This window comes from Myxocyprinus asiaticus, chromosome 40, assembly GCF_019703515.2.
Source record: "Myxocyprinus asiaticus isolate MX2 ecotype Aquarium Trade chromosome 40, UBuf_Myxa_2, whole genome shotgun sequence".
NCBI lineage: Eukaryota > Metazoa > Chordata > Actinopteri > Cypriniformes > Catostomidae > Myxocyprinus > Myxocyprinus asiaticus.
Window position 1 is genome coordinate 33,776,046 of NC_059383.1, and position 27,771 is coordinate 33,803,816.

General features: G+C 37.8%; 1 protein-coding gene across 1 annotated transcript in view; it reads right to left on the reverse strand.

Moving 5' to 3' along the window:
- Nucleotides 1–27,771, reverse strand: part of LOC127430783 (collagen and calcium-binding EGF domain-containing protein 1) — a 74,840-nt gene that overhangs the window by 22,157 nt on the left and 24,912 nt on the right. The window contains exons 3-5 of the mRNA XM_051680848.1: nucleotides 4,300–4,352; nucleotides 1,716–1,850; nucleotides 156–293 (exon numbers count right to left, since the gene is read on the reverse strand). Of these exons, the coding sequence (XP_051536808.1) occupies nucleotides 156–293; nucleotides 1,716–1,850; nucleotides 4,300–4,352 (326 nt within the window). The remainder of the gene's footprint in view (nucleotides 1–155; nucleotides 294–1,715; nucleotides 1,851–4,299; nucleotides 4,353–27,771) is intronic.

Consider the following 27,771-nt stretch of genomic DNA (forward strand, 5'->3'; position numbering starts at 1 on the left):
GAAGCTATCTTAGGAGGCAGAATATTTATTTTACCTTTTGGGACAGCCCTTTTGTCTGCAGCGCACCTGTGATGCCTTAAAATGCTGTCTAGGTAGGGAGCTCACTAGGTTTCGAAACAGTGCAACAAAGTACGTAACATGGAGAGTACACTCACCTCTTTCGCCCCTGGTGCATGTTTTTCCATCATCTTCTAGGTAGAAGCCTCTCTTGCATTCACAGCGGTAGCTGCCAGGGGTGTTCACACAGATCTGTGAGCACACCGTCTCGTTATTGTTGGCACATTCATCAATGTCTGATGCAAGAACAGAGAGTGATAGTGTGAGGAACAGATAGTTGGCAAAGTGCAAGGACATGATATTTGCTCCTCGGGCTATATGGAACTCTTCTGTGAGAAACTAAATTTGACATCAAATCAACTTAACACTTCAGCAGACCAACGCCTTAGAGGTCAGGCTCTTTGAGAAACAAGCACTCTGATTTAAAAGAGATATTGCGAAATTGAGCCCACAACAACCCATAGAGAGCACTAACATCAACGTACTGTCAAATATTCTTGACATTTCAAAATAAGTAAAATTTCATACCACTTGTATAAATTTACAGCCTTCTTTTGAAGAACTGGTGACCTTTATGAGAAACGTACCACAGTGAGCATAGTTTCTGACAAAATACTAAAGTTATACATGTATAGTCACTACAATAATACTGTGGAAACACAGAATTAGCCGTCAAAAATGTATAAATACAATTGACCCTTTGCTAAGCTCCGCCACACTTGGTTACAGTCACTTGCTCTGACAAGATCTGCAGAACTCTCCATAGGAATGAATGGGAGATTGGTGTGAACGCTGTGGTTTTTGTCAAAATATTCTCATAAATGGAATGGCTAATATTATTATGTGGGCTGGAATGAAGAGTGACAAAGTATATTTAGCCAATGTTTTTTGTTAAAGAAATTGCTTAATTACACAGTAATTTGACTGAAAACTGTGCAGACTGTGAATCAGAATTGAGACAAATGATCATCACAGTCACATAAAGAGAAAAGTATCACTTAATAGCAATTTCAATCCTCATAACATTAGTGTAAGTGTGTATACATGCTCACTTGGGAATGAGGAATGACACACTTTAATCCATAGGATGCTCTTCTTAATATTGATAGTATTTAAAGATTTTTTTAAAAAGATCGGAAAAACACAGTGTATCGGCTCTATGTACCTCGTGTCACAGTTAAAAGTGACCCGGCAAGAACATAAAAACATTTTTTGGATAATTTTGATAAAATCCCACTTAAAACGACTGTCACGCATCACTCCCTTAGATTCTCATTGTAAAAAGGCAAACGGTTGTCAGAGTAATGGCGGTGGAGCAACAGTTGCTAAAACAGGATTAGTCGGAAACGCTTTTCAGGCGGGGCTTAACGAAGGGTCAATTCCATTGACGAAACAAGGATGGTAATCACAGACATTTAGGGGGATGCATGCCCTCTACCATTCAGAAAATGTATTAAAAATTATTAATTATTGGTTCCCCATAATCTTGAAAATTTGGTAACATCATTGGCAGAAACAACTGCAGTAACAAAATAGTTTTGGCAAAAACTATGGTGAATTTTTATAGGGGGTCAGAGCTGTAGCCTTGTGGGCAGTGCTCTAACATATGGTACAGTATCTTTGTCAATATGTTAGTATGAAGGAGAGCAAAATCTTACCCAGGCAGTACGGTTTCTCACGGTTTTTATGTCGTTCTCGGTCGTAACGATAACCATGGTAACAGGTGCATACCACACGGCCGAAATGATCAGTACACTGTTGTTCGCAAGGGGCCCCAGCGCACACGTCATAGTCTGCAAATACAATCACATCCACACACAAACAAATATAAACACAACAAAAGCTGTTTCCATTTGGTAGCACAATGAAACACTTCAGATTTAAGCTGCAACATTGACTGGCAACCATAAACAACCTACACCTTCACTTTGTCTACACTGGATACAGGTGGCACGTTACATCAAAACTGAAATCACTGACAGTTGCAGAGTAAACTATAGTTTTCTGCATGGTGTTAGACTTTTTTTTTTTTTACAACAAAATTGCTCTATGGATATAAACGGTATAGCAGAATCTCTACACATTTCTATATATCCAGTCATACAGCCCAGCCCTAGTAAGTACAAAATAAATGCTCCAATCTGGGAAGCTATTACTGCATTTTCTAACCCAAGAATCTTTTCCTTTTCCCCCAATTTATCCTGAAAGAGCCAAAACATCCCAGACACAGCATGGAGTGAGTCGGGAAAATATGTGTCTGATTAAACTGGCTCTTTATGTGTTTCTCATCAGTAGAGGGGGAGCAGGTAAGGACACCAGAGAACATAAACAACATAGAAAAAATAAGGGACAGTCTCAGCGGCCTATTCCAGAAACCACTACACACCTTCTCAATGTGGCAGATCTTGGCAGCGTGGAGTGCAGATTGCAGACAATATAATGGTACGCTTTTATTTGAAAGTTATGAGTAAAAACTCGTTAGTGATTTGAAGCCCTAAACCGAAGGTGGAGATGGTATATTTCCTTATTCATGAGCTAATATACATACCAGTTCCCACTATAAATACACACACATAAGGTAATCAGCGAAGAACTTGGGTGTTATATTTGATACCAATCTGTCCTTTGAAAATCAAATTTCCAGCGTTTGTAGAACAGCATTCTTCCACCTCAGAAATATTGCTAAGTTACGACACGTTCTCTGTTTCTGATGCCGAAAAACGAATTCATTCGTTCATGACCTCAAGACTAGATTATTGTAATGCATTACTGGGAGGATGTCCTGCAAGTTCAATAAATAAACTTCAATTAGTTCAAAATGCAGCTGCCAGAGTGCTGACTAGAACCAAGAAATATGATCTTATTAGCCTCATTTTATCATCGTTACATTGGCTACCGGTTATATTTCGTATTAATTTTAAAAATTCTGTTTACTACATACAAAGCTTTGAATGGTCCAGCTCCACAGTACTTAAATGACCTTCTGACATGCTATATTCAATCACGTTCATTATGATCACAAAATTCTGGTTTGTTAATGGTTCCTAGAATATCAAAATCCACAAAAGGAGGTAGATCCTTTTCCTTTTTGGCCCCTAAACTATGGAATAGTCTGCCTAACACTGTTCGGGATGCAGACACATTCACTCAGTTTAAGTCTAGACTAAAGACTCATCTATTTAGCCAGGCATAAACCTAATTCATCCATCAACTCACAATTAGGCTGCTTTAGTTAGGTCTACCGGAACCAGAAACCTCTATCTTGATCTATAACTCAACATACAATTGAATGACATCTACGCTAATATTATTCTATTTGTTTCCATGTCTCAACCTCGGCATTCATATCCCGAGGTTACCAAAGCCGTCCAGATCCAGCTCCGGCCTGCTTGGTGTCGGAATCCACTGCTTTTTTACTGATGGATTACACTCTTGAAATGGAATACATAGACTATCATTTAATTGCCAACAAAAGCCTTCATCAGCCAACTAACAAAGGACAATGCATCTATGTGAACTTCTGCAGTTAATCCAGGATGGACTTCAAAAGACATTAGACATTAATCTTACAGTTCATAAAAGATCTTTTTTTTTAATTTTTTTTTTTTTTAAACACTGGACCTTAACACTTACTTAATTTACTAATCTTAAACCATGACCTGCATTGCACATAAATAACTAATACTGGCATTATATTCATGTTGGTTAGCCAGAGGGGAACTGCCCCTCACAGTGAGCCTGGTTTATCCCAAGGTTATTTTTCTCCATTAACCAAAATCTTATGGAGTTTTTTGTTCCTTGCCACAGGTGCCTTCAGCTTTCTCACCAGGGTTCTAAATACAATTATTATTTATTACATTTTTATACACAATTTACAATCATATATAATCAAACTACACAATGATCACTCTAAGACTTTATAGATATTACATTATAATTTTTTTGTTTGTTAATGCATGATTTTCTGTAAAGCTACTTTGAAACGATGTGTGTTGTGAAAAGCGCTATACAAATAAAAATGACTTGACTTAATCAAGCAATCGTTACTTGGGTGGAAACCCTGCCATGCTTTCTAAGGTGTGCAGGAAATGTTAAAACAACATTAAAAAGCACTAGCTGAGTGATTTCCAAAAGGAATGATTTTGTTTCGATTGCTAATGGGAGACAAGGGAAAACATGTCCAGAAATATCAGAGAGTGTTCAAGCCAGAGGCTTTCAAACAGAGGAGAGGGGGGATCTTACCTTCTGGAATACACTGTCCCAGCACAAACTTAAAACCCTCACAGCACTTCTTTCTGAAAGAGAGAAGATAAATAAAACAACTTTACTAGCCTTGTGTAATATAACCATTTAATAAATACAGATTAAAGAGTTACAGAGTTGTATATAAACAGAAACTAGATTTGTTTGCCCTTGTAAAACTAACCAGCATGATGCAATGAGTTGTCTGTGGTTGCCAAGGCCTTATGCGATTGCAAAAGTTTTCAGAGAGTTTTTTGGAATGTTACTAGGTGGTTACTAAAGGGGGTCACACTACGGATGAGAAGTGCCGCATCATGGCTATGCGGTGCAGGTGGCAGGTGCAGTGCAGATACACTAAAGTTAAGAAGGTTACAAAAGTTTTTGTACTTCCAGAATGAACAAAGTTACGCTGATAGGTTTACATGTTAGTGTATAAACTTGTGTAACTGTGCAAACTGTATGATTAGAAATGGTGACATTTATTATGCAATTTGTATGAATAGGTTTCATTCAAGCTGTCAACACAAAACAAAGACATACTTGTAACAGAAAATACATTGTGGAGGCTATATGAAAGATGCATATACACAATATATTATCCAGTGATGACTAGAGTAAATAATCTATGTCCTTTGATAATGATTTAAGTCAAATTTAATGGAAATCTATGCAAGTTGTGAGCGGCGGCAGTGTGCCTACCTTCATTGAAAACTATTGTTTTGAATTTTAGAACATGCCATGTCATCCGCCAGGCGCGTCCGGTGTGCGACTCCCCTTAAGGTGTTACTGGCCCAATTTAAAAGAACTCAAGAGTCTCTGTGATATTCTGGTCATTGGCTTGGGTCCTTCCTTCAATGCAAGTCTTTAGGATTTCTCCACCCATTTTATTGTCCACCAGGTGGAAAATGTAAGATAAACTTTTAGAAAGTAATGGCACTATTATTATCAACAATCCAGGTGATTTTAAATATTGTTCATGTTCGTAGCTCAAAGGTGCAGGACACACAACACAGTTTTATACTTAGGGCCTTAGCAAGCACTTCCAAAACTGATCATATCATTCTAATACACATGAAAGAACCACATGGGTGTGTATAAACAGAAATAATACATTCAGGAAGATTTTAAAACATACTGAAAAACTGACTGGGGCCCCAGTCCAGTCTGAATCAAATCCACATGCATTATTAATGTGCTAAAGTGACTGTTCTGTTTTTGCAATTTTCATAATCAGATTTAATGTGATATCCATGTCCACAATATGAGAAAAAAAGACAAAAGAGCAAGAGGAAGAAAATGTGCTTTTTCTCGACAGTGATGGAATGCTCACCTCCAAGGTAATGCATTAAATAATATCCCCCCCTCAAACTTCTCCCTCTCTGAGTGGCCATTGTTGGGGCCGTTCCACTTTCGGCACGACGAGAGAGAAACTTGCAAGCACTAACAAAATGACTCATGTCAACACTATGTAACAATGATTCCCAAATGTTTCACAACAATACAAAAAAAAAAAAAGATATAACAAGGGGGACATGAAATGTAGATATTAAGTGATAACAACATTGTTTTCAAGTGTATTATTTATGAATTTCATAAACTGTTTACTAGATCCCCTTCACCTGGCTTATCGAGCAAACAGGTCTGTGGAGGATGACGTCAACATGGGACTGCATCATATCCTGCAACATCTGGACTGACCAGGGACATATGCAAGGATCCTTTTAGTGGACTTCAGTTTGGATTTCAACACCATCATCCCAGCTATTCTCCAGACTAAATTACACCAACTCTCTGTTCCCATGTCTATCTGTCAGTGGATTACCAGCTTTCTGATGGACAGGCAACAGCTAGTGAGACAAGGGAAATTCACTTCCAGCACCTGAACAATCAGTACAGGTGCCCCCCAGGGATGTGTGCTCTCCCCACTACTCTTCTCTCTGTATACAAACGACTGCACAGCCAAGGACCCCTCTGTCAAGCTCCTGAATTGCAGATGACACCACTGTCATCGGCCTCATCCAAGATGACGATAAGTCCGTATACAGAAGGGAGGTTGAACAGCTGGCTGTCTGGTGCAGTCAAAACAACCTGGAGCTGAACACACTCAAAACGGTGGAGATGATTGTGGACTTTAGGAGGAACACCCCAACACTGACCCCCCTCACCATTCTAAACAACACTGTGGCAGCAGTGGAGTCATTCAGGTTCCTGGGCACTACCATCTCAAAATGACCTGAAGTGGGAGACCCACATTGACTCAGCAGATGTTGTACTTCCTTCATCAGTTGAGGAAGTTCAACCTGCCACAGGCGCTGCTGATACAGTTCTACTCAGCAGTCACTGAGTCTGTCATCTGCACTTTAGTAACTGTCTGGTTTGGTTCAGCTATGAAATCGGATATCAGAAGACTACAAAGGACAGTTTGGACTGCTGAGAGGATTATTGGTTGCCCCCTGCCCTCCCTTCAAGAACTGTACACTTCCAGTTTGAGGAAAAAGGCTGGGAAAATCACTCTGGACCCCACTCACCCTGCCCACTACCTTTTTGAACTGTTGCCTTCTGGCCGACGCTACAGAGTTCTGAGCACCAGAACCGTCAGGCACAGGAGCAGTTTTTTTCCCTCAGGCTATCCATCTCATGAACAGTTAAAACTGCCCCATTGAGCAAAAATTATGTGCAATTCACAGTTTAATCTTTTTATATCTATCAAACACATCTACCTCTTCTGCTATTACATTCCCTTGTACTGTATATAACAGATTTGTATTTGCACTATGTATATAAGGTTGTGCTCAAAAGTTTGCATACCCTTGGAGAATTGGTAATATATGTACCATTTTTAAAGAAAACATGAGTGAGCAGGCAAAACACATTTCTTTTATTTCTTATAGGATTCATATTCAGCTGTAGGTTATAAAAGAATGGCACAATCATAAAGCAAAACATGGCAACAAAGAAAAAAATGAAATTACCCCTGTTCAAAAGTCTGCATACCCTTAGTTCTTAATACTGTGCATTGCCCCCTTTAGCGTCAATGACAGTGTGCAGTCTTTTGTAATAGTTGTCTAGGAGGCCCCAAATTCTTGCAGGTGGTATAGCTGCCCATTCATCTTGGCAAAATGCCTCCAGGTCATGCAAAGTCTTTGGTCGTCTTGCATGAACCGCACGTTTGAGATCTCCCCAGAATGGCTCGATGATATTAAGGTCAGGAGACTGTGATGGCCACTCCAGAACCTTCACCTTTTTCTGCTTTAACCACTGTAGGGTCAACTTGGCCTTGTGCTTAGGGTCATTGTCGTGCTGGAAAGTCCAAGAGTGTCCCATGTGCAGCTTTCATGCAAAAGAATGCAAATTGTCTGCCAGTATTTTCTGATAACATGCTGCATTCATCTTGCCATCAATTTTCACAAGATTCCCCGTGCCTTTAGAGCTCACACCCCCCCCAAAACATCAGTGAGCCACCACCATGCTTCACAGTGGGGATGGTATTCTTTTCACTATAGGCCCTGTTGACCTCTCTCCAAACATAGCGCTTATGGTTGTGACCATAAAGCTCTATTTTGGTCCCGTCACTCCAAATTACAGTGTGCCAGAAGCTGTGAGGCGTGTCAAGGTGTTGTCGGGCATATTGTAACCGGGCTTTTTTATGGCACTGGTGCAGTAAAGGCTTCTTTCTGGCAACCTGTCACCTTGTGTGTCTGTAACAAGGTCAAACATTCAAGGGTATGTAAAGTTTTGATCAGGGCCATTTGGGTGATTTCTGTTATCGTTATGATTTAAAAAGGAGCCAAACAACTATGTGATAATAAATGGCTTAATATGATCACTATCCTTAAATAAAATCCTTAAATTTTTTGCATGATCAGTCATATTTTCAAAATCAATGCCAAAATTTCACAATTTCTGCCAGTGTATGCAAACTTTTGAGCACAACTGTATGTATGTATGTGTGTGTGTGGTGTGTGTATATATATATATATATATATATATATATATATATATATATATATATATATATATATATATTATATTTTTTATTGTCTTATTGTGTATTCTATATATACTTTATTTTCTATCCAATTTTTATTCTTATTCTATTTCTATTTATTTTTATTTATTTATTTATTTTTATTATTATCTCTGTCTTGTTGCTTTATTGTACTGTTGGTCGACTCTGGCTACAAACCACTAAATTTTGTAAAGGAGAACATTAAATGCATAACAGCACATTACATTTTTAATTGTATCAGTTTATAATCTAATCAGAAAATTAACAGCTAATATACTGTATTTCCAGACAATCACTTTTACAGGCATAAACAAAGCACAGGGTGCACATCTGAGCCAGGCTTCAGGCTGGTATGGTTTAAATCATGGGAGCCATTTAGGTGGTCTGATTCACACAGGAAAACTTTATTGGTTTGTTTGATGTTCGAGATGAAAATTTTGGTAACCGCAATCACTCACAAATCTCATACACATACACAAACTCAAAAGCAAAACACAGTGAATCCTTACAGTATTAAGAGGTACTATCTATATCTTGATGACCACAATAAAAAAAAAAAAATAATAATAAAATAAAAAAAAACACAAATAAACAATTTATTCAACTACATTGTGGGCTTGGGCAGAGTTTAAAGCAACCATATGGCATTCCTTTACAAAAATTACATTGCGGACATGTAAATACTTAACACTAAGCAAGATTTCTAGTCAAGAAGCACTGCTTATTAGAAAAAAAGCATGTACCACAACTTCGCATTGAACTTAAAGACAAATAAACTTGTTTTTAGGATATGTTTTTTAAGATTTGCAGTCTTTCCACATAAACCTATTTTTTTCTGCTGCATGTTGCCCAGAACTAATGGGCATCTGTAGACCTCCTTCAAATACTTCATAATTTTCCCACAGAGTGTGCAGTGTACATTATCAAACACTTGTAGCATTCAGGCTACTGAGACAGTGACTCCAGGAGTTTTCCTATTTCTACAATATGAATAAAGGTTCCACCAAGGGTTTTAAAGTCTGATGCCATAAGAAAACCTTTTTTATGTTCATATGAAGCCATATAAGAACCTTTTAAGTTCCTATGATATCATAGGAACTTAAAAAGGTACCCCTATGACAACATGGGAAATTTAGAAGTTCTCCTATGGAATCATACTACCTTAAGAGTTCTCCTACATGACATCATAGGAACTTAAAAAGGTTTCCCAACAGGGAAATATATATACGATGCCATAGGAGAACTTTACCACTGCAGGAACTAAAGCCTGTTTTAGGTACTTTTACTTTTCATTGCTTTCGCACCTGAGGAACTATAGTTCCTCTTAGTCGTTAAGAGGGACTTTTTAGTTTCTACTTTGGGGTAGGTACTTCTACCCTCAGAACGGGGACTGTGGGAGGTGCTGCAGCTTTTGTGATTGGTCAAACACGTATGATGCACAAAGCAATGAGAAACGTGAAGAGTCGGCAGCCACAGTGAGTAAACAAACTAGCTGCTAGCCTGCTATTTAGAAGACTGTGCTAATTTTCCAATTCTCTTAACAAAAATTACAAAAAACCAACCAAGAATTCAAAGAGTATCACCTGTTTCACATATGTTTGTGCGAGGGGTGAGCAGAGCTGCTGCGTTCCAGTATTTTATGTTGATTCATAAAAGCCTTTATTGTAAAAGATTGTGTTGATAAATAGGTTTATAGTGGATTTTCTATCTGCTGTGTTCAACGTGTGCTGCATGGTTAAAATAGGCGCCTCATCTCTTACTGCAGCTTCGGGACCCAGCACATCACAGCTCACGCACCCAGTGTCAAGACTGTAACCTAAAGACACAGTTTGTGTAAAACAGCCCTAACAAAAGTATAGCTCCGATCCTGGTGTCCTCTGTCTGTGTTGTTGGCTGCATCTGAAAACTGTAAAATGCTGCCTTCAGAGGCTGTATTCAGAGGTATGATGAAAATAATGTGCTTTTCAAACCCTTCTGAGAACAGTCTCCTTAAGAGTTCCATTCGCTAAAAAACACTGCTGGTTAGCCAATAACTGATTAGGCAGCAAGTCCGCTGCTCACATTTTCAGATGGAGCCGCTGATTTATTTAGTTAACAATACAACATCAGAAGAAAAATGGTTGACACTAGATGACCTCACTACAGGGTTCTTTCTGTGTGTGCGAATGCAAGAGGGAAAAGTGTGGGGTGTGCTGTTACTCTTAAGAGTTCTCATCTAGAAAGTTACTAAGGGTAAAGTACCGGGACTGTTTGTGGGAAATGGACTATAGGGGAACCCTTTTAAGTCATACAGGAATCTTTTAAGTTCCTATGATGCCACAGGAGAACCTTAAGTTCTATGGTTCTTTAGAAAACCATCTATGCACTGGTGCTTCAAAAGACTCCAGGAGGGTTATAATTTTTTTAATGGATGACACCAAAAAATAATATGCTAAAGAGCATAATATGTAATTTAATAAAAGGTATACAATTTCAGACTGATCACACTGTGAATTTGGCAAAAGGAGTTCGAAAGTTCTGCTGCTGAAATCGGTCTGTAATTACAGAAATTTGAACTACTGCTCCTAGTGGCTGATTCTGAAAGTCCACAGGGTGGTGCAAAAAACAAGTTGTATTTTAGTTGTAAACTATGTAATACACGCAACAGGCATTTTTTACTGGTCACACTCCCTAACCGAAACCCCAACCCTAAACCTTACTGTCAGTACATTAAAAATTTAATTTTAGAGTGAAAATGCCAAACCTCCAAATCTCGCTCACCACTGTTTATGCGAGTGTGATTTTTTTCCTGGTTTTTACGGGACAAGAACCCGTGTCTTGGAGATTGTTTACGCAACACGCTATATGCACCACTGGGAAAGGTAAATATGTTTGAATTGATGCAAAAAATGTCCGATGGGGATGCCACATGTCAGTAATTCAGCAAAACGGGGTCGATATCATGGAACTACATGAAAATTCTGAAGCAGCATGTCAAATACCATTAATCATGTTGAATATTAAATGTAATATTAATATATTTTATTAATATAATTAATTGTTGGTTTTTGATAAAAAGATTCCCAATGGATTGCAAAGAATCCCTAAATTCTTTTATTGTAAAGACAATAAGAAAGGTCTGGGTAGGAGGGGCAACTTTCTTACCCAGGCAAAATCAAACTCAGCATAAGACGGCCCATGCTGCAACACAGAGCTACAAAATCAACTGTGCAGCTCCACACAAATGCTGTAACTCACATTTAATGTGAGAGATGGTAAAAACAACAGAGGTGGAAAGAGTCCGCAGGGAGGAAGTGTTTGAGAAGGGGAAAAGAAGGGCAGAGGAGGCACAAATCACCTGCTGTGGAAGGTGATGATGGGTTTGTAAGCAGAACAAGGTGGTGGTGATTTTCACACTTCCATGCATGTTTGCAGTCATGTGCACATAGTGGCTCACCGTGTTATATTCACTCTACCAAACTAAATCACACATGCATACACATGCTCACTGCCACAGAGACACTAGAACCATAATTAACACAAGGCATGTGCTCCAATTACAGCTGTAAATTTGCAATTTATGCATATGCTACTCATAAATCATCCAGTAGCAAAGGAGAAATCACAGAAGAGATCCCTGTAATGTCTCAGATGTTTCTCCAAGACACAAATGAAATTAAACAGAGCAAATGGAGACCTTTACTGGAGTCTCCTGCTTCTATGACGTTTCTCCCATACAAAACATGCCTATACAAAAAAAGACACAAAAGCACATCACCTCTCACCACAAACTCACAAGAGATCAAAATTTAGGCACATTCAGATCCAAAAGAAGAAACCTCTCTCTTCCTGTTTTTCTGGTATGCCGACACCAAAGCTACCCTAATCCTTTACAAATACACAGATTCTGATATGTCCCTATCTTAACAAACAAACACAGCCCCGCACACACAACACACAGTGAGAATGGCCAGAATTGACCCTGGACCTGCGTCTGCCGGGATAAGCGTTCCAAAAATATTTTCAGAGCTTTGTTTATTGACTCTCTGAGCTGTTTATGATCAGATTTCCCTCCATCTGGGGCCTTGAAATTGGTCACAGTTTGAGGGTTTGGAATTATTTAATTTGATAAAAATGTCTTAAACTCAAACTCGTCAGACATATCATCATACAGAAATGTCATATTACCAAAATAAATAATAATATTGTGGTACACTGTATATTGGTTGTCAGTTGATTACATTATTAGGCTAACAGAATTAATAACATCATATGCTGAATAATTAATCGCATACATCAATATATGCAGAGAAAGCCAAAATAATTAAATATATAATGATTCAATAATTATTCATAATTACATAAAAATAATTAGAAATATAATATATAATACTTCAGATAATTAAAATATACATTACATTATTTTGGCAGACAAGAAAAGCATTGATTAGGCAATACAAAAAGTTGCTTTAGAAGGCAATATATTGTTTATTTCCATGACACTGAACAAGCCTATCATGGGTCTACAGTCCACAGCAATCCATTTTGAATTATTCAATCTGTCCAAGATAGACTAAGCCTATTATAAGGCCTTTTCTAAGGACATGTATATGTGCATTTGTCAGGCAAATGCTTTTGAAACATCTCACTTTGGTTCCGTGGTGTCATACAGTGTTTTTTGGACACTATGTATGTATTTGTGTGTGTATACACTGGCGGCCAAAAGTTTGAAATAATGTACAGATTTTACTCTTGTGGAAAGAAATTGGTACTTTTATTCACCAAAGTGGCATTCAACTGATCACAATGTATAGTCAGGACATTAATAATGTGAAAAATTAATATTACAATTTGAAAAAGATGTTCAGAACTTCTTTAACTACTTCTCATAACAAAAAAAATCCTCCACGTGCAGCAATGACAGCTTTGCAGATCCTTGCCATTCTAGCTGTCAGTTTGTCCAGATACTCGGGTGACATTTCACCCCACGCTTCCTGTAGCACTTGCCATAGATGTGGCTGTCTTATCGGGCAATTCTCACGCACCTTACAGTCTTGCTGATCCCACAAAGGCCTGCACCCCTGAGTCTTCTCTTTACTGTTGTACGTGAAACTGGTGTTGAGCAAGAAGAATTCAATGAAGCTGTCAGCTGAGGACATGTGAGGCGTCTATTTCTCAAACTAGAGACTCTGATGTACTTATTCTATTGTTAGTTGTACATCTGGTCTTCCACATCTCTTTCTGTCCTTGTTAGAGCCAGTTGTCCTTTGTCTTTGAAGACTGTAGTGTACACCTTTGTATAAAATCTTCAGATTTTTGGCAATTTCAAGCATTGTATAGCTTCATTCCTCAAAACAATGATTGACTGATGAGTTTCTAGAGAAAGCTGTTTCTTTTTTGCCATTTTTGACCTAATATTGACCTTAAGACATGCCAGTCTATTGCATACTGTGGCAACTCAAAAACAAACACAAAGAGAATGTTAAGCTTCATTTAATGAACCAAATAGATTTCAACTGTGTTTGATATAATGGCGTATCAAATATAAAGTGATTTTCTAGTACCAAATTAGCAATTTAGCATGATTACTCAAGGATAAGGTGTTGGATTGATGGCTGCTGGAAATGGGGCCTGTCTAGATTTGATCAAAAATGACTTTTTTCAAATAGTGATGGTGCTGTTTTTTACATCAGTAATGTCCTGACTATACTTTGTGATCAGCTGAATGCCACTTTGGTGAATTAAAGTACCAATTTCCTTCTGAAACAGCAAAATCTGTACATTATTCCAAACTTTTGGCCGCCAGTATATATATATGATGTACATTACTGTGCAAAAGTCTTAAGCACATTATAATTTTCACAAAAAAACATTTGTCATAAAATGGTTATTTTATAAATTCTGCTTTTAGGAAATATCAATTTTAGATTAAAATAATCAGTATGCAAATATTTTGGACTTTTGTGAAAGAGATCTGGCTGGCATAAGTGTTTATCAGGGCCTGTATCTTTAATATGAATAACTATGCAAGATTTACAATAGACAGGACAACAAGAATTCAAGCTGGACCTAATCCCATAATACCCTAAACAGAGTCCGAAATGTTCAAACATGAAATCAAACTACACTGTATACACGACACAATCCAAAACTATGTAAATATACAAAACTTCACAATGGCTATAATACTTTGTCTTGAGCGACCACAGATGTTCTGTGGATGTAGACTACGATTACTTTCACTGGTTCATATTATCTCAGCGACACATCACTGGTTTCATCTCAGAAGCTCAAAAAAACTAAACTAAACAAGTCTGTTTTGTGTAAGTGTTGAATGCATGCCTACAAGTATATACAGATGTCTAAATTTACCACAAATGACAAAATAACTCAAAAATGAGCGAAATTGGCGAAAGATAAAATTCTAGAGATAAGGTCAATGACACGAGCATTTAACAACATGACACATATTAATGGGAAGTCTTTGAATCACTCCCCATATTAGAGAAGAGCTTGTCAGCATGGTTAAGGGCTGACAGCATGATGCAGGCCAGATTCTCTGCATCTCTGTTTCCCTAATGACTGTCTCCTCTTGCAGGAACTCTGAGAGACACTCCAATCCACTAGTGCCTCCATAAGTGCAATTAGACGTGTGATTCCAAGATACATTTTTGCAATATTACACTCATACACATGACAAGAACTCTATGCAAATGTGGATGTAGATTGTTAATTTTATGAACAAGATTTACACACAAGAAAATCTGAGTTGTGCTTTGTTGTCATGATGCTAGAGTGGAAATCTAGACAATAAACTAAAGAAAAAAAAGATATGATAAAATGCTTGAAATTTATTTCTGCACTGAACCAGATAACCTGGGAGTGAAATCACTTTTCTAAGGATTTCTCATTGGTCTTTATTCATTATCTTGTTCATTTTTGCTGCATGACTTTGTCACATAGATGTTTTAATGCTACAAATTATTATGCTGAAATAACCTACCTAGGAAGAAATGAAACACCATGCCACTTAACTCGCAGATCACAACAGCATTTACAATTTAACATCCTCTAGAGGTCATATTGCAATGATAAGATCATACTAAAGGGCAGTGGGGTATTACAATGCGGCCTGATTGCTCTGATATGGTATGCATGTCTCAGTGGGGAATCCAGATGTGGACAAAACCTCGGGAGGTTTAAAAGAGAATGAAACAGATTAGTTCAGGTTGAATCACTCAGACACAAGCGGACTACTAACCAAATCTATGTTACACAAAAGTGAAAAGAGAGAACGATGATAAGCAAAGATGATGACCATCAGAAAATTGTGCAAAAAAACTGCCCATTTCCATAGAATTGGAAACAGTTCTTAATAAAATTCTTTACATCTGCTGCACCTTACATGTTTCTTTATTAAATATTTTGACTAATTTGATAATGCTTTCAGATACCAATATGAGTGTAGTACTCTCAGCACCGTTTAACACAACACATTTTACATGTTTAAATCCATTCCGCAGAATTCCACAGATTGAGCAAAAATCAGTACAGAACATGCAGAAAAGTTTGCATATTCCATCTGGGCCTACTTCAGGTGGTCAAACTAAATATTATGAGTTGTTTTATTTAACATGTATTTTATATAAGGTTTGCAACCCTGTAACCAAAGTTTGTTAAATGTCTTACAGTTTAAAACCCCTTTGAGTGTTTTTTTTTTTTAAGTAACAAAAGATTATTAAAAGATGATAATAATAATAATAATAATAATAATAATAATAATAATAATAAACTACATCATAATGGGTAAAAAGGTTGCATATTTACCATAAATAAAGCAATCACTCAGTAGCAGCTAGCTAGTTTGGGACAAAATGTTGGTAATGATAAACGTGTATTTTTTATATTTATAATTTAATTCAATAAATAACAGGGTTGAATGATTAAGCATGACAAATACTTTCAACATTTTAATTCTACTGTATGCTAGTGTAACGGTAGTCAGCTGGTACGTGATAGGTATGCAGTGTGTAAACCTCACTCTCCTGGCCTTAAGAGACACACTAGTGACCGAGGCTATAACCATGGCTTTTCTAGCCTCCTTGCTAGCACATCCGACTCCCATGCTGAGGATCACCAGTTTGAATCCCCCTCGGGGGGGGTCGAGTAGGACTGGTGACACTGGTGCCGTGACCCGCATGGGAGAATGTTTAGGAGGGTGAGTGTAATGGTAGCCAGCTGGCAAGTTGGCCTTAAGAGACACACTAGTGACCAAGGCTAAAGGCCATGGCTTTTCTAGCCTCCTTGGTAGCACGTCTGACTCCCATCGCCGGTTCGAATCCCGTTCGGGTCATGTCGACTAGGACCGGTGACACTAGATAATAGTTTCTCTAATATATCTAACAAATTTCACAATAAAAACATGGGTTTTGTGCCTCTAATGCTTTTATAATTAGTAACGGGACACCAAAGTGTACACTATTCAGTTCTATTGAAAGTGCCAGCTACGTTCTTGCAGGCATAAGCTTTTCTTGTACATGGTGCAGTTCAGATCTTTGTAACTGACTGGATGAGAGATGTCTAGTCATAACTACTCAATATCTATCATTGATTAACACAAATGCTACTTCATTTAGAACATTTACATTGAAAACTGTTGAATTTGTTAAGCACTTGATCTAGACTGCTGAGAGAGTTTCAGCCCAATCTCAAACAGGTGCATTTGCTTACAGGCAAAAAGAAAAGGTTGAGTTATTTTGGATAGTTAAGTAGGCTTGAAATCAGTCAGACAGACAAAAAAAAAAAAACAAATAAGCTGGAAGCATTTACTTTAACACATGTCTGCTTCGATACATTAACACTGAAAAGAAAAATCTTATTTTTCTTAAGCCTCTGCTAAATGAAAGTTGGAGAAAATGCGAACTCCATGAATGAGTGGTGAGATTCCTCGAACACTACGTCATTGTGCAGGTGCATTGTGAGTCACATTTGGTTTTACATAAACACCCAATTTTTTTCCTTTTCTGTGCAGCTCAAGCCGTTAAGGGTTTGTCAGACATTATTAGTAGGTGCGGTAGCACCTGTGCTCTCCTAATGTTGTATTTATCTAATTTCCCATGCTGATGGGGATCCGGTTACCAGGAGCAAATCAGGTCTGGATTAGCGTGACCTCAGCCACACATGCTGGGCTCTCAAGTCTCTAATTACCTTATAAACACAGACTTAAGGCCTGTAGTAAACACACACTCAGACACTATGGCTACACAACATGAGAGTAAATGACAGCATATTTTTATTTCATTTTTAGGTTATCTGTTTGATTAATCTCAGCATAGGACCTGAATGTAATAGTCTGCGAAATGAATAATTGAATATTACATAAGCCTACAATCTATTAAGCCAAGTACATTACAAACAGTCATCGACAATCACAGCTGGAGATCACAGGCTAAAAATGCATAGCAAAATCCTAAATTTCTTTGACAATTAACATCCAGCTAATTGGCCTAGTGCCTGAGTCACTAGCAGCTGTGGAAGGAGTGTGGTCGCATTGTTTCATGAATTCATGGTGGGCATCTATATCCCCCTTTCTCGAAAAAAGCCTCTACAGCTGGAAACTGTAAATAACACAGACCTCCATTAACATTTCACAATATATAACGTGTATAACTCAGCACAGCCTTTGGGTATATGTGTGTGGTTGTTTGAAGTTTAAGTATTACATGTGGAAGGGTCTTATTAATGCCAAGAGCACCTAGATCTCTTTGTATCATGTACTGGATGTCAGTAAAACCCTTTAATCTTGAGATGGGCCTCTTAAATTGTAACTGATTTTGTGTTTGCGCTTACTGTATGTGCAAATGGCACTTTCCATAAATGGGGTACAAAATAGTGTCTGAATCTCTTAAAAACTGAAGTTAAATGTTTTAGTTTCCTGGACAAATTAACACTAGAGGTGTTAAAACAATGACTTTAAAAATTAGCAGATTATCAGTTCATAAACACTCATTAAATTGCCCTGTTCCTCACAAAATGCTATCTTATGAAATTAAAACTCTTTTACTATAACACATAACTTGTAAGGTGATATTTACATAACATAACCAACTACTACATTTAGAAGCTTTTTCGAACCGGATCAAATTGTGCAGCAGATCAACTGATAATATGTTGCACTTAAGACGCAAAGTACTGGGGTACGAGTCCTGAACAACACGCGAGTCAACACGCAAGTCGACACGCAAGTCGACAGTGTTATAAAGCACCACAAAATGATGTGGTTGCCTTTTTAATTTCTTTTTCACATCATAATTGATTTTTATAGCACTATCAGTTAGGTTTGAGTGTAACCTTGTGCGACCCTGCATCCTTCTGCATGGACTGTGTGTTTTGTTTTCACTATACGCTATGCATAATTGAATTTAAATTGACTTGATTTAGTTCAGGACACTCTGGGCTGTCAGTAAAGGGTTAAATTTTGACGTACGGAGTCATGTGACAAAATAACATGGTGCCGATGTCAGTGAATTTTGTCTTTGGGAGCAACGCCAAAAAAAATACATCTGGAAAGAAATCTAATAAAGTTTTTACATTGAAGCCAATTTGTATCAAAAGAGAGTCTCTAGTTTCATCCAATATGCAATTGAAAAAAATTTGAACGACTTATTGCGAAATGGCACTCTGTTAAACACAATGACCACAGACTTGGACTACAGGGCTATTTTCCCCTTATAAATCCTATATTTACTGTGCATTTTCACATTGAGAATCATGTTAAATGTTGCTTTCAGAGGCTTTATATGGTTTTAGGATGAAAATAAGGTGCATTTCGGACTGTTCTGTGACCAGTGCAGACAGAGAGCACACTGGAGGTTAAGTCATTCACTAAATAGGAAGCAAGGTAGCATCCTATAGCTTTGCTATGCAGCCATGTGCATTCACTCCTAACTAACACTCAACATGGTAGGCAGACATGGACAATGGTAATCAGTACTTGCTAAATTTTATTTTAACATGTTTGGCATTGATTGGATGATGCTGGCCATTACTTTGAATCAGAATTAATTATGCTAATTTCTGATTGGTAAAATGCTTCGGCACTGGCTATTACTTGTTTGTTTGACAGTAAAAACTGTATTGAGATTTTGTTGCCAAAGTAGAAAAAATAAAAACTTTTAAACATAAAATTCAAATAAAGACAAATAGTTTTTTCCAATACACATTGTTCCCAAGCAGCTTTACAGAAAATCAGCTGCAATGTCTGTAACGTCTCAAAAACATGAATAATCAATACTCCTTGAAGCATAATAAACAGTTTGATAAAAAAAAAAAAAAAAAAAATAGCTTGGTGTTATTTTGGTGGGGGGGGGGGTGGGATTTGCCCAATTCCCAATGTGCTTTTAAGTCCCCGTGGTCACGTAGTAATTCGCCTTAATCCAGGTGGCGGAGGACGAATCTCAGTTGCCTCCACGTCTGAAACCTTCAACCCGTGCATCTTATCACGTGGCTTGTTGAACGCGTTGCCACGGAGACATAGTGTGTGTGGAGGCTTCACGCCATCCACCGCGGCATCCACGCTCAACTCACCACATGCCCCACCGAGAACGAACCACATTATAGTGACCACAAGGAGGTTACCCCATGTGACTCTACCCTCCCTAGCAACCAGGCCAATTTGGTTGCTAAGGAGACCTGGCTGGAGTCACTCAGCACGCCCTGGGATTCGAACTAGTGAACTAGTGAACTCCAGGGGTGGTAGCCAGTGTCTTTAACACTGAGCTACCCAGGCTCCAATAGCTTGGTGTTATTTAAAATTTGACAGCTTCACAGACTTCGCAAGATTATTAAGGGCTACTAGCTACAAATCAAAAAGGAAATGGAAAATGCACACAGCAGTCATGCTCGGGTTTCAAAAGGTTAAGCTTTAGGGTGAGGAGGTAGGTTTCTTTGATTTAAAACTCAATAGAGCATTTACCTTAAAGCTTACATGTGTTTGAGAGAAAATGTTACTTTCTTTTGCGCCACACAGTGGACATTTTACCTTGGAACAGCCTGATACATGCAAGGAGACAATATAAATTGCAAAAATGTTGCCACCACAGTCGTGTAATTTTTATGAGATCAGGCTCTGTCAAACTAGATTATGAGTGGTCTTATTATACATTTATTTTCCATCATTATTTTCCATCTATTTATTTCAATGGAGCTCTGATGCATAGTCACCTCACCTTCTCTGCTCTAATGCTTAAAAGAATCTTGATAATGTGGCACAGATCAACTGGCACACACACACAAAAAACACAGACTCTCCCTACATTCCTCCACACTGACCTCAGATGTGGTTCCTCATTTTTCATGTCTCAACTCTCCCTCTTTCCGCACTGTAACACCACCCACAGGTCTTTTATGAGACTGGGGAGTCATGCGCCCCTGGTAACCCACCGGACTAAAGTCTGGCTCTCTGCCACTTTTTCCCACACTCACTGAGGCTTGATCTAACGTTCACATTAAACTGCTTAATTGTAGGTGCTTGTTTAGGTGCAGCAGCCTAGAATAGTGCCTGACAGAACCAGTCTGCCAATGCAAAGCTCGGCCTGTCAACATGTCAGACCTGCTGAGGTGATGAGAAATGTAAAATTAATTCAGAGTGACGCCGTAATGGGCATTTAGCATTTCAAAAACCCCCATGTTGGCATGGTCACCATATAATCCATTTATATTTAATGCATTTTTCTTTCATTATTTTGATTAAATAAGTCATATGACAGGGTGTGTGACAGATAAAAGTTTACACCTCATTTGAATTCCAGGGGTGCTTGTCAATCTTTTATGAAGTTGATAAACATCAGTGGGTCTTTGAGACACATTAATTACTTTTATTTAAAAAACTGTCAATTTAAAAGTTATTGGATAGATATTGGGGTGGGGGAGCGATATTTATTCCTTTCTATCTAATAGAGGCAAAAAGTGTCAAAAATATTACTTAAAAATTTGTACGTTATTTTCTTGAAGGCTTATGTTAAACACCTGGGCATATTGTATTCAAATAACTAGGAATCCCCAAATCTTTATTTTTAAAAAAAAAAGAATTCATTGAGAAGAGTTTGATATCCATCACAGTTCCTCTGAAATTCTAAGAATACAATCACAAGCCCTCAATGTGTAACAGTAGAACCGATGATGCTTGGCTGATCTTCTCCAATAACTCACTTCATGTAATCTATGACAAAACCCCAACAAGTTATGTCAAAACAAGCACTTTTAAAACAAAACCGTAGAGGTGACTCAAGAGTCTGTCATGGTGTGCTGGTTACGCGAACGAGCAGAGAAAGTTAAAGCTCTAACCAGAAAGTTCAAGAGATCGTTCCAGGACTGCTGTCGGAAAATACTAGAGTTTTATCTCCAAAACACATTGCCTTCTGGGAATACTGCTACAGGAAGGCATAAATTACAAAACACAGTAACCTCTCAAAAGCGCTTGGATACCTTTCCGTTCTCCACTTTTATGACGCTCTTTTCTTCTTCCAAAATGTCATATTTGGAGGAATATCCTATAGCCCTGCTAAAAATATCGCTGTCAAAACTGTACTATGCTTTGGAGACCAGAGAAAGACCTGACAAAAGCACCTTTTATTACGATTTGTTGATAATGTTTAGAAAGGACTGCACTTTGCATGAAAGGTATAATTTATCTACTTTTTTCCAACTGGAGTAGAATGTTTTCCTGGTTACGTTTGCGTTTTTGGATTTTGCTCCCACAATATAGTCCAACTCCAGCCAGCATGGTTGCCTTGGGATTCTAACATAAACCTAAAAGACTGAATTGACTTTGGCATATATGATATAATTGTACTAGGTACAGAGGACAAGGTGATTTGTCTTGAAAGAGGATCTTACTCCACAGACATGCTGTGCACAGGTCGATGTCTGTTACAGGCTCTAATCGGGCAACTTTTGCTCCCCTGTAATTCTGGATCAAATCTGTAAGCTTCTGTATTTTCCAGTCATGGAGATGTTGTCCAGCCAAGGTTTAGTTAATCTCCATGGTGCACTTTACAGCCAAACAAAGAACCAGGTCATACAAAAGTCATTGCATTGAAATAGCACTTTTAATGCGTGCGTAAAATAATAAAAATACGTAATAAGTAATCTTGAGGGCCTCTTGGGGATGTTGACTTACATCTGTGATATAAGGGTGAGGAATTTACATTCATGTGTTTTTATACTGTCTGATGCATTTGAATTGTCACCACATTAAACTTTGTTTGAAACTTGAAATATTATTTGTATTAAATCAAGCATATAATAATAAAAAGTGCAACTCTTTGTGAAGTGATTAAACTGAATGTTGTTTGTTAAAAAATCTTTCAAAAGTTGCTCTGTTCAATTTAATTAAAATGAGCTAATGTAACAAATCTTGAACATTTTTGTCAACTTAATTTCACTGAGTACAGTCTATTTAAATTTGTAAAAAGGAAGTTCACTTCATCCATTTGTGTTGGGAAAACAAATAATTTTCATTGACCATAAGGAGATCTACATGTTCACACGATTTCTGGTTCTTAGCATGCACCACCATATTAGTAAATCTTTATTAATTTTACACTACAAATTACCCACAAAAATTCAAATGACGACTTAACATATTTTTATTCAGTAGATATGAGAAAATGATTTTAAGTTCTTACAACAAGATACTCAGATATTTGCTTTTTCTGCAACTTCTGTCAGTAAGTCATTTGGGCATTGTTATTGGTTGATGGCAAAATTTCTAAATAAATTACTAAATATTAATGACCAAGGATTAACCCACCTGGGAGATATATTGATGCATTACTAGTCTCTTGTTCAAGTTTCTTGCTCAGTTTGACACTCTAAGCTGGCAGTCAAACAATTGATACAATTCTCAGTCATGTCTTGTCTTGTCTTAACCAGAACAAATACAAATTTATATATTATACTTGCATGAATGGTTTGCTTAATTTAATATTGCCACATTCTCAAGTTAAGCTTTGTCAGAATTAAGTTATTTTAAATCAATACAATCAAAATCAAAGCATATCTTCTAGTAATAGTGTGCAGACACATGGTAGGGATGTATCATGGCTACTGCCCACCAAAATATCATGATTTTCAGAAAATTCCATGTCACTGAAGAGAGACTCTGAAGTGTGCTTAGATAATCCCTTTTGGACCTGAACACTTACACTAGAGCCAAAATGTCGCGGAATATTTATATCGTTATTGCGTGAGGTCTTGTTTTTAGTTCCCAATACCCAAATTACAACCTGAGACTTGCATGCCAAAGGTTTTTGTTTTTGCACACGCTCACTGACATTGGAAATTGCTTCATTCTTTGTTGTCCTGACAACAGTCTATGGGTTTCCGAAAAGACCCCCCAAAGCCCATGTGGTTGTCGTTAGATGCAGTTCTGTGACTGCTTTTGGCCAGGAATCACACAAATCTGATATGGAATGATCTCTCTCCCACTCTCTCTCTCTTCACACTCAGTAACCAATTTCTGTATCTGCACCATCTAAATACCACATTATATCTCTTTTGAGCCCACAAACGATAAGGTTAATTAAACCAAACACAGAAAAGATGTGTGTCGTCTTCAATACAAACACAGCCCTTTGAAACCAAGAAAACAACCCTGAAATCAGTCTAAAATCTGCAGCGTCTGGCTTCAATATACAGCAGGCAGAGGAAGTCAAGGTACAGTATCTTAAGAAGCAAGTTAAGGAGGACTGGCACTGAATCTAACCTGCGTGATGTCTGCCCTGACAACACCGGAAATTACAGAGAACATGCCTGTCCATAAGTTGTTATACAGAACCCACGTTTATGGAACGTCCTCCTCTTCGTCCTCCTTGCCTTTATACTCTTAACTCAAACCATAATACAGCTCTGGCCTGAGGCCAGATCCACAGCGGTAAAACAGGTTTCCACTACTGGAACCCTCAACATGCAGCTGATATTCTCAGTAATGGGTGACATTTCCAGGAAAAGTGCGTGGGCTGACCACTTGGGCTACTTTATAAACTACGACACCTTTACTGCCGAAGGACGTTCAGTTTTGGACATGAATGAATGAAGTAAATGAAGTCCCTCTTTTCAGCAAAAAAAAAAAAAAAAACTAAAAAATAGATCCAATTGATTTAACTGGACTCTTAGGCACTGAACTCTGGGGAAAAAAAACAAAAAACAAAAACAATAAGGACTCAAAAGTTGTTGCTTGGAAATAAATTAATTAAGGGGTAATGTCAATGAGGCAATATTAAAAGACAGACATTTCAGCAGCACAGATTTTAAGGTGAAGTATTTTCTTTCTCTGTTTGACCAATGGCAGACAGAGGGAGTGTTCGGAAGGCCTGTTTAAAAAAAATCATTATTTTTGCAATTCCGCTTGGTGATGCTAGTGATGCAGAAATTACACATCTTGCCTTTAAAGTATTCTCAGACAGAGGTTTTTCCTTTCACATCCAATTTTCAGAGGGTCTAAGGCTTATGGGGTATCAGATGACAAGCTTTTTTCCCATGATTTTGAAAGAAAACAGACCAAGACAATCTGTGGCGAGTACAATTTGCATGTCTTCAACCAAGAGCAGCATAAGTCTAAGTGAGATCAGCTTGACATGCAAGATTTATGTATGACCTGACATGAGCCGCTGTTACTACAAACTCCATCTGACTGACAAAAATATTAAAATTCAGAAGCATACAAGATTACAATGGTGGTACAGTATCAGTCACGCCAAACTGCACTAAAATGGAGCCCAGGATCGAATTATTTATTAAGCTTGAATGCCCAGCTGTTAGCAATAGAAAATGATTGGTAATGTAACTCTTTAAAGTGGTGAACATTTCAGATCCTGGAGGACTAATAAACTATCGTCTTGCTCCTAATGGGAGCATAAATTAGTAGTTAAAATGACCATAAATTGTGAAAAAAATAAAATAAAATAAATATATCCGCAAGACAAAAACAGAAACAAAACGCTCTGCTAGTGAAATATGCGCAGTAAATCCCCTAACAGGCGAATGGTTTACCACCTAAAGAAGAAACAAACTTAGTCTGTGGTTTTTCGGAACCATGCCTAATTTCTTTAGCATACCCACATAAACAGAGTTTGCTGACAAACTATGCTTACCTTCATTATCCACTACATATCAATCATAAAATAGTACACATTAATATCTTTCTATAAAATAAACATGAGAATCAAAATGAAAAATAAGCTGAATTTAGTTGTGGTGTGAAATTATATTTTAGATGGGAAAAACCATAAAATCTATTATAATCTGTATAATAAAAACTTACAGCACCAAAATGACAAACTTGATAAAACTAATCAAATTCAAATATTATTGGCATGCTTAAAATCAATCCATCCGAATAGTCAAAAATCATCGATTCCACAGCGATAAAGGGGGAAAAGGAAATGAAGTATCCATTCATAACCAAAATGATCAAAACTGACAAACCAGTCAAATTTACTATTGTTGACTCTCTTATGAGTAAATTAAAGTGTTTTTTGACCTTGGATGCATGTAAATCTATTGTATGAGACCTTTAAAACAAAATTAGGCATGTTTAAAAACCATAATAGGTGCACTTTAAGATACCTTTTGGAACATTATTCGTGTCGGGAGCGCGCCTATGATGCCTTAAAATGCCGGCTGGTTTTGGAACAGAAAGATCTCACTCACTCACTCACTCACTCACTCACTCACTCACTCACTCACTCACACACTCTCTCTCTCTCTCTCTCTCTCTCTCTCTCTCTCTCTCCCTCCCTCCCTCCCTCCCTCATCCCAGTACTTTCCTATAAGGAACCATCTAGATGAGAACTCTTAAGAGGAACAGCACACCCGAGGAGAATTTTCCCTCATGCATTCGAACAAACAAAAGGAACCCCTGTAGTGACGTTATCTAGTGCTGACCATTTTTCTTCTGATGTTGTTTGCACTGTTGATTCAGTAGCAACTACAACAGCAAAATCAACAACACTGATGGACCGACTTTATTTTGTGTATTGTCGCACAGTACAGATGTGATGAAAACTCAAAGCTTGTCTCCCGTTGAAGTCCCGCAATAGTGCTCATCACCCCTCGCACACACATAATATGTGAAACAGGCGATACTCTTTGTATACTTGTTGCTTTTATGTTATTTCTATTAAGGAAATTAGTCCCTCTAAAGGCCCTTTCCCACTGCAGGTACTAAAGCCTATTTTAGGTACTTTCCCCGGGACTAGTACTTTTCCTTGCTTTCGCACCTAAGAACTATAATTCCTCGGAACCGTTTTTGGGGGATTTTTAGCTCCTACTCCAAAGTAGGCACTTTGGGGGCATATAGGGACTGCGGGAGGTGCTGCAGCCTGTGCTTGGTCAAAAACGTATGACACACAGCACTGAGAAAGGAGAGGAGTCCACAGCTGCCATTTGTAAACAACTAGCCGCTAGCCTGCTACTCAGAGGATTGCACTAATGTTACAATTCCCTTAACAGAAATAAAATAAAACCAACATAGTATCCAAAGAGGATCACCCGTTTCACATGTGTGTGTGTGTGTGTGTGTGTGTGTGTGTTGAAAAATTCATCAGGAGACATGCTTTGAGTTTACATTGCATCTGTGCAGTTTGTTCTGTGTGACTATATAGACAATAAAGTCTTCCTGGGATGACGGATATAAATAATCAGATGTTTATCGAGAGTGGGTAATTGAACTCTATTACACACTAAACCGTCATGAAATCTAGTTTACATGAAGGAAGTATTGCATGCCTGTTAATGTGTGGTAACTTGCATCAAGACGTATTTTTTAAATCAATGAGTGAGTATTTCATTACAGTAATTTATGTTGAGTCATAAAAGCCTTTATTGTAAAAGATTGTGTTGATAAATATGTTTATAGTGCATTTTCAACATGTTGTCCACTAAATTCAGTGCGTGCTGCGTGGTAATCTGACCGCTCGTCTCATCTCTCAGTGCGGTTGCAGAAGCACGGAGCTCCGCACGCACAGCTCTCAGCTCCGCACGCACAGCTCTCGCACACAGTTTAAACTGTAATCTAAAGACATAGACTGCCTTCGGGGGCTGTATGAGGAGGTAGGATGAAATAAGTTGCTTTTTAAACTGTTTAGAGACCAGTTTTCTTAAGAGTTCCATTTTGAAAAATCCAAATGTTTCAAACAGCATTTTACGAATTCTTTTATAATTATATATACACATATACATATATACTGGTGGACAAAAGTTTGGAATAATGTACAGATTTTGCTGTTTCGGAAGGAAATTGGTACTTTCACCAAAGTGGCATTCAACTGATCACAAAGTATAGTCAGGAAATTACTGATGTAAAAAACAGCACCTTGAAAAATTTAATTTTTGATCAAATCTAGACAGGCCCCATTTCCAGCAGCCTTATCCAACACCTTATCCTTGAGTATTCATGCTAAATTGCTAATTTGGTACTAGAA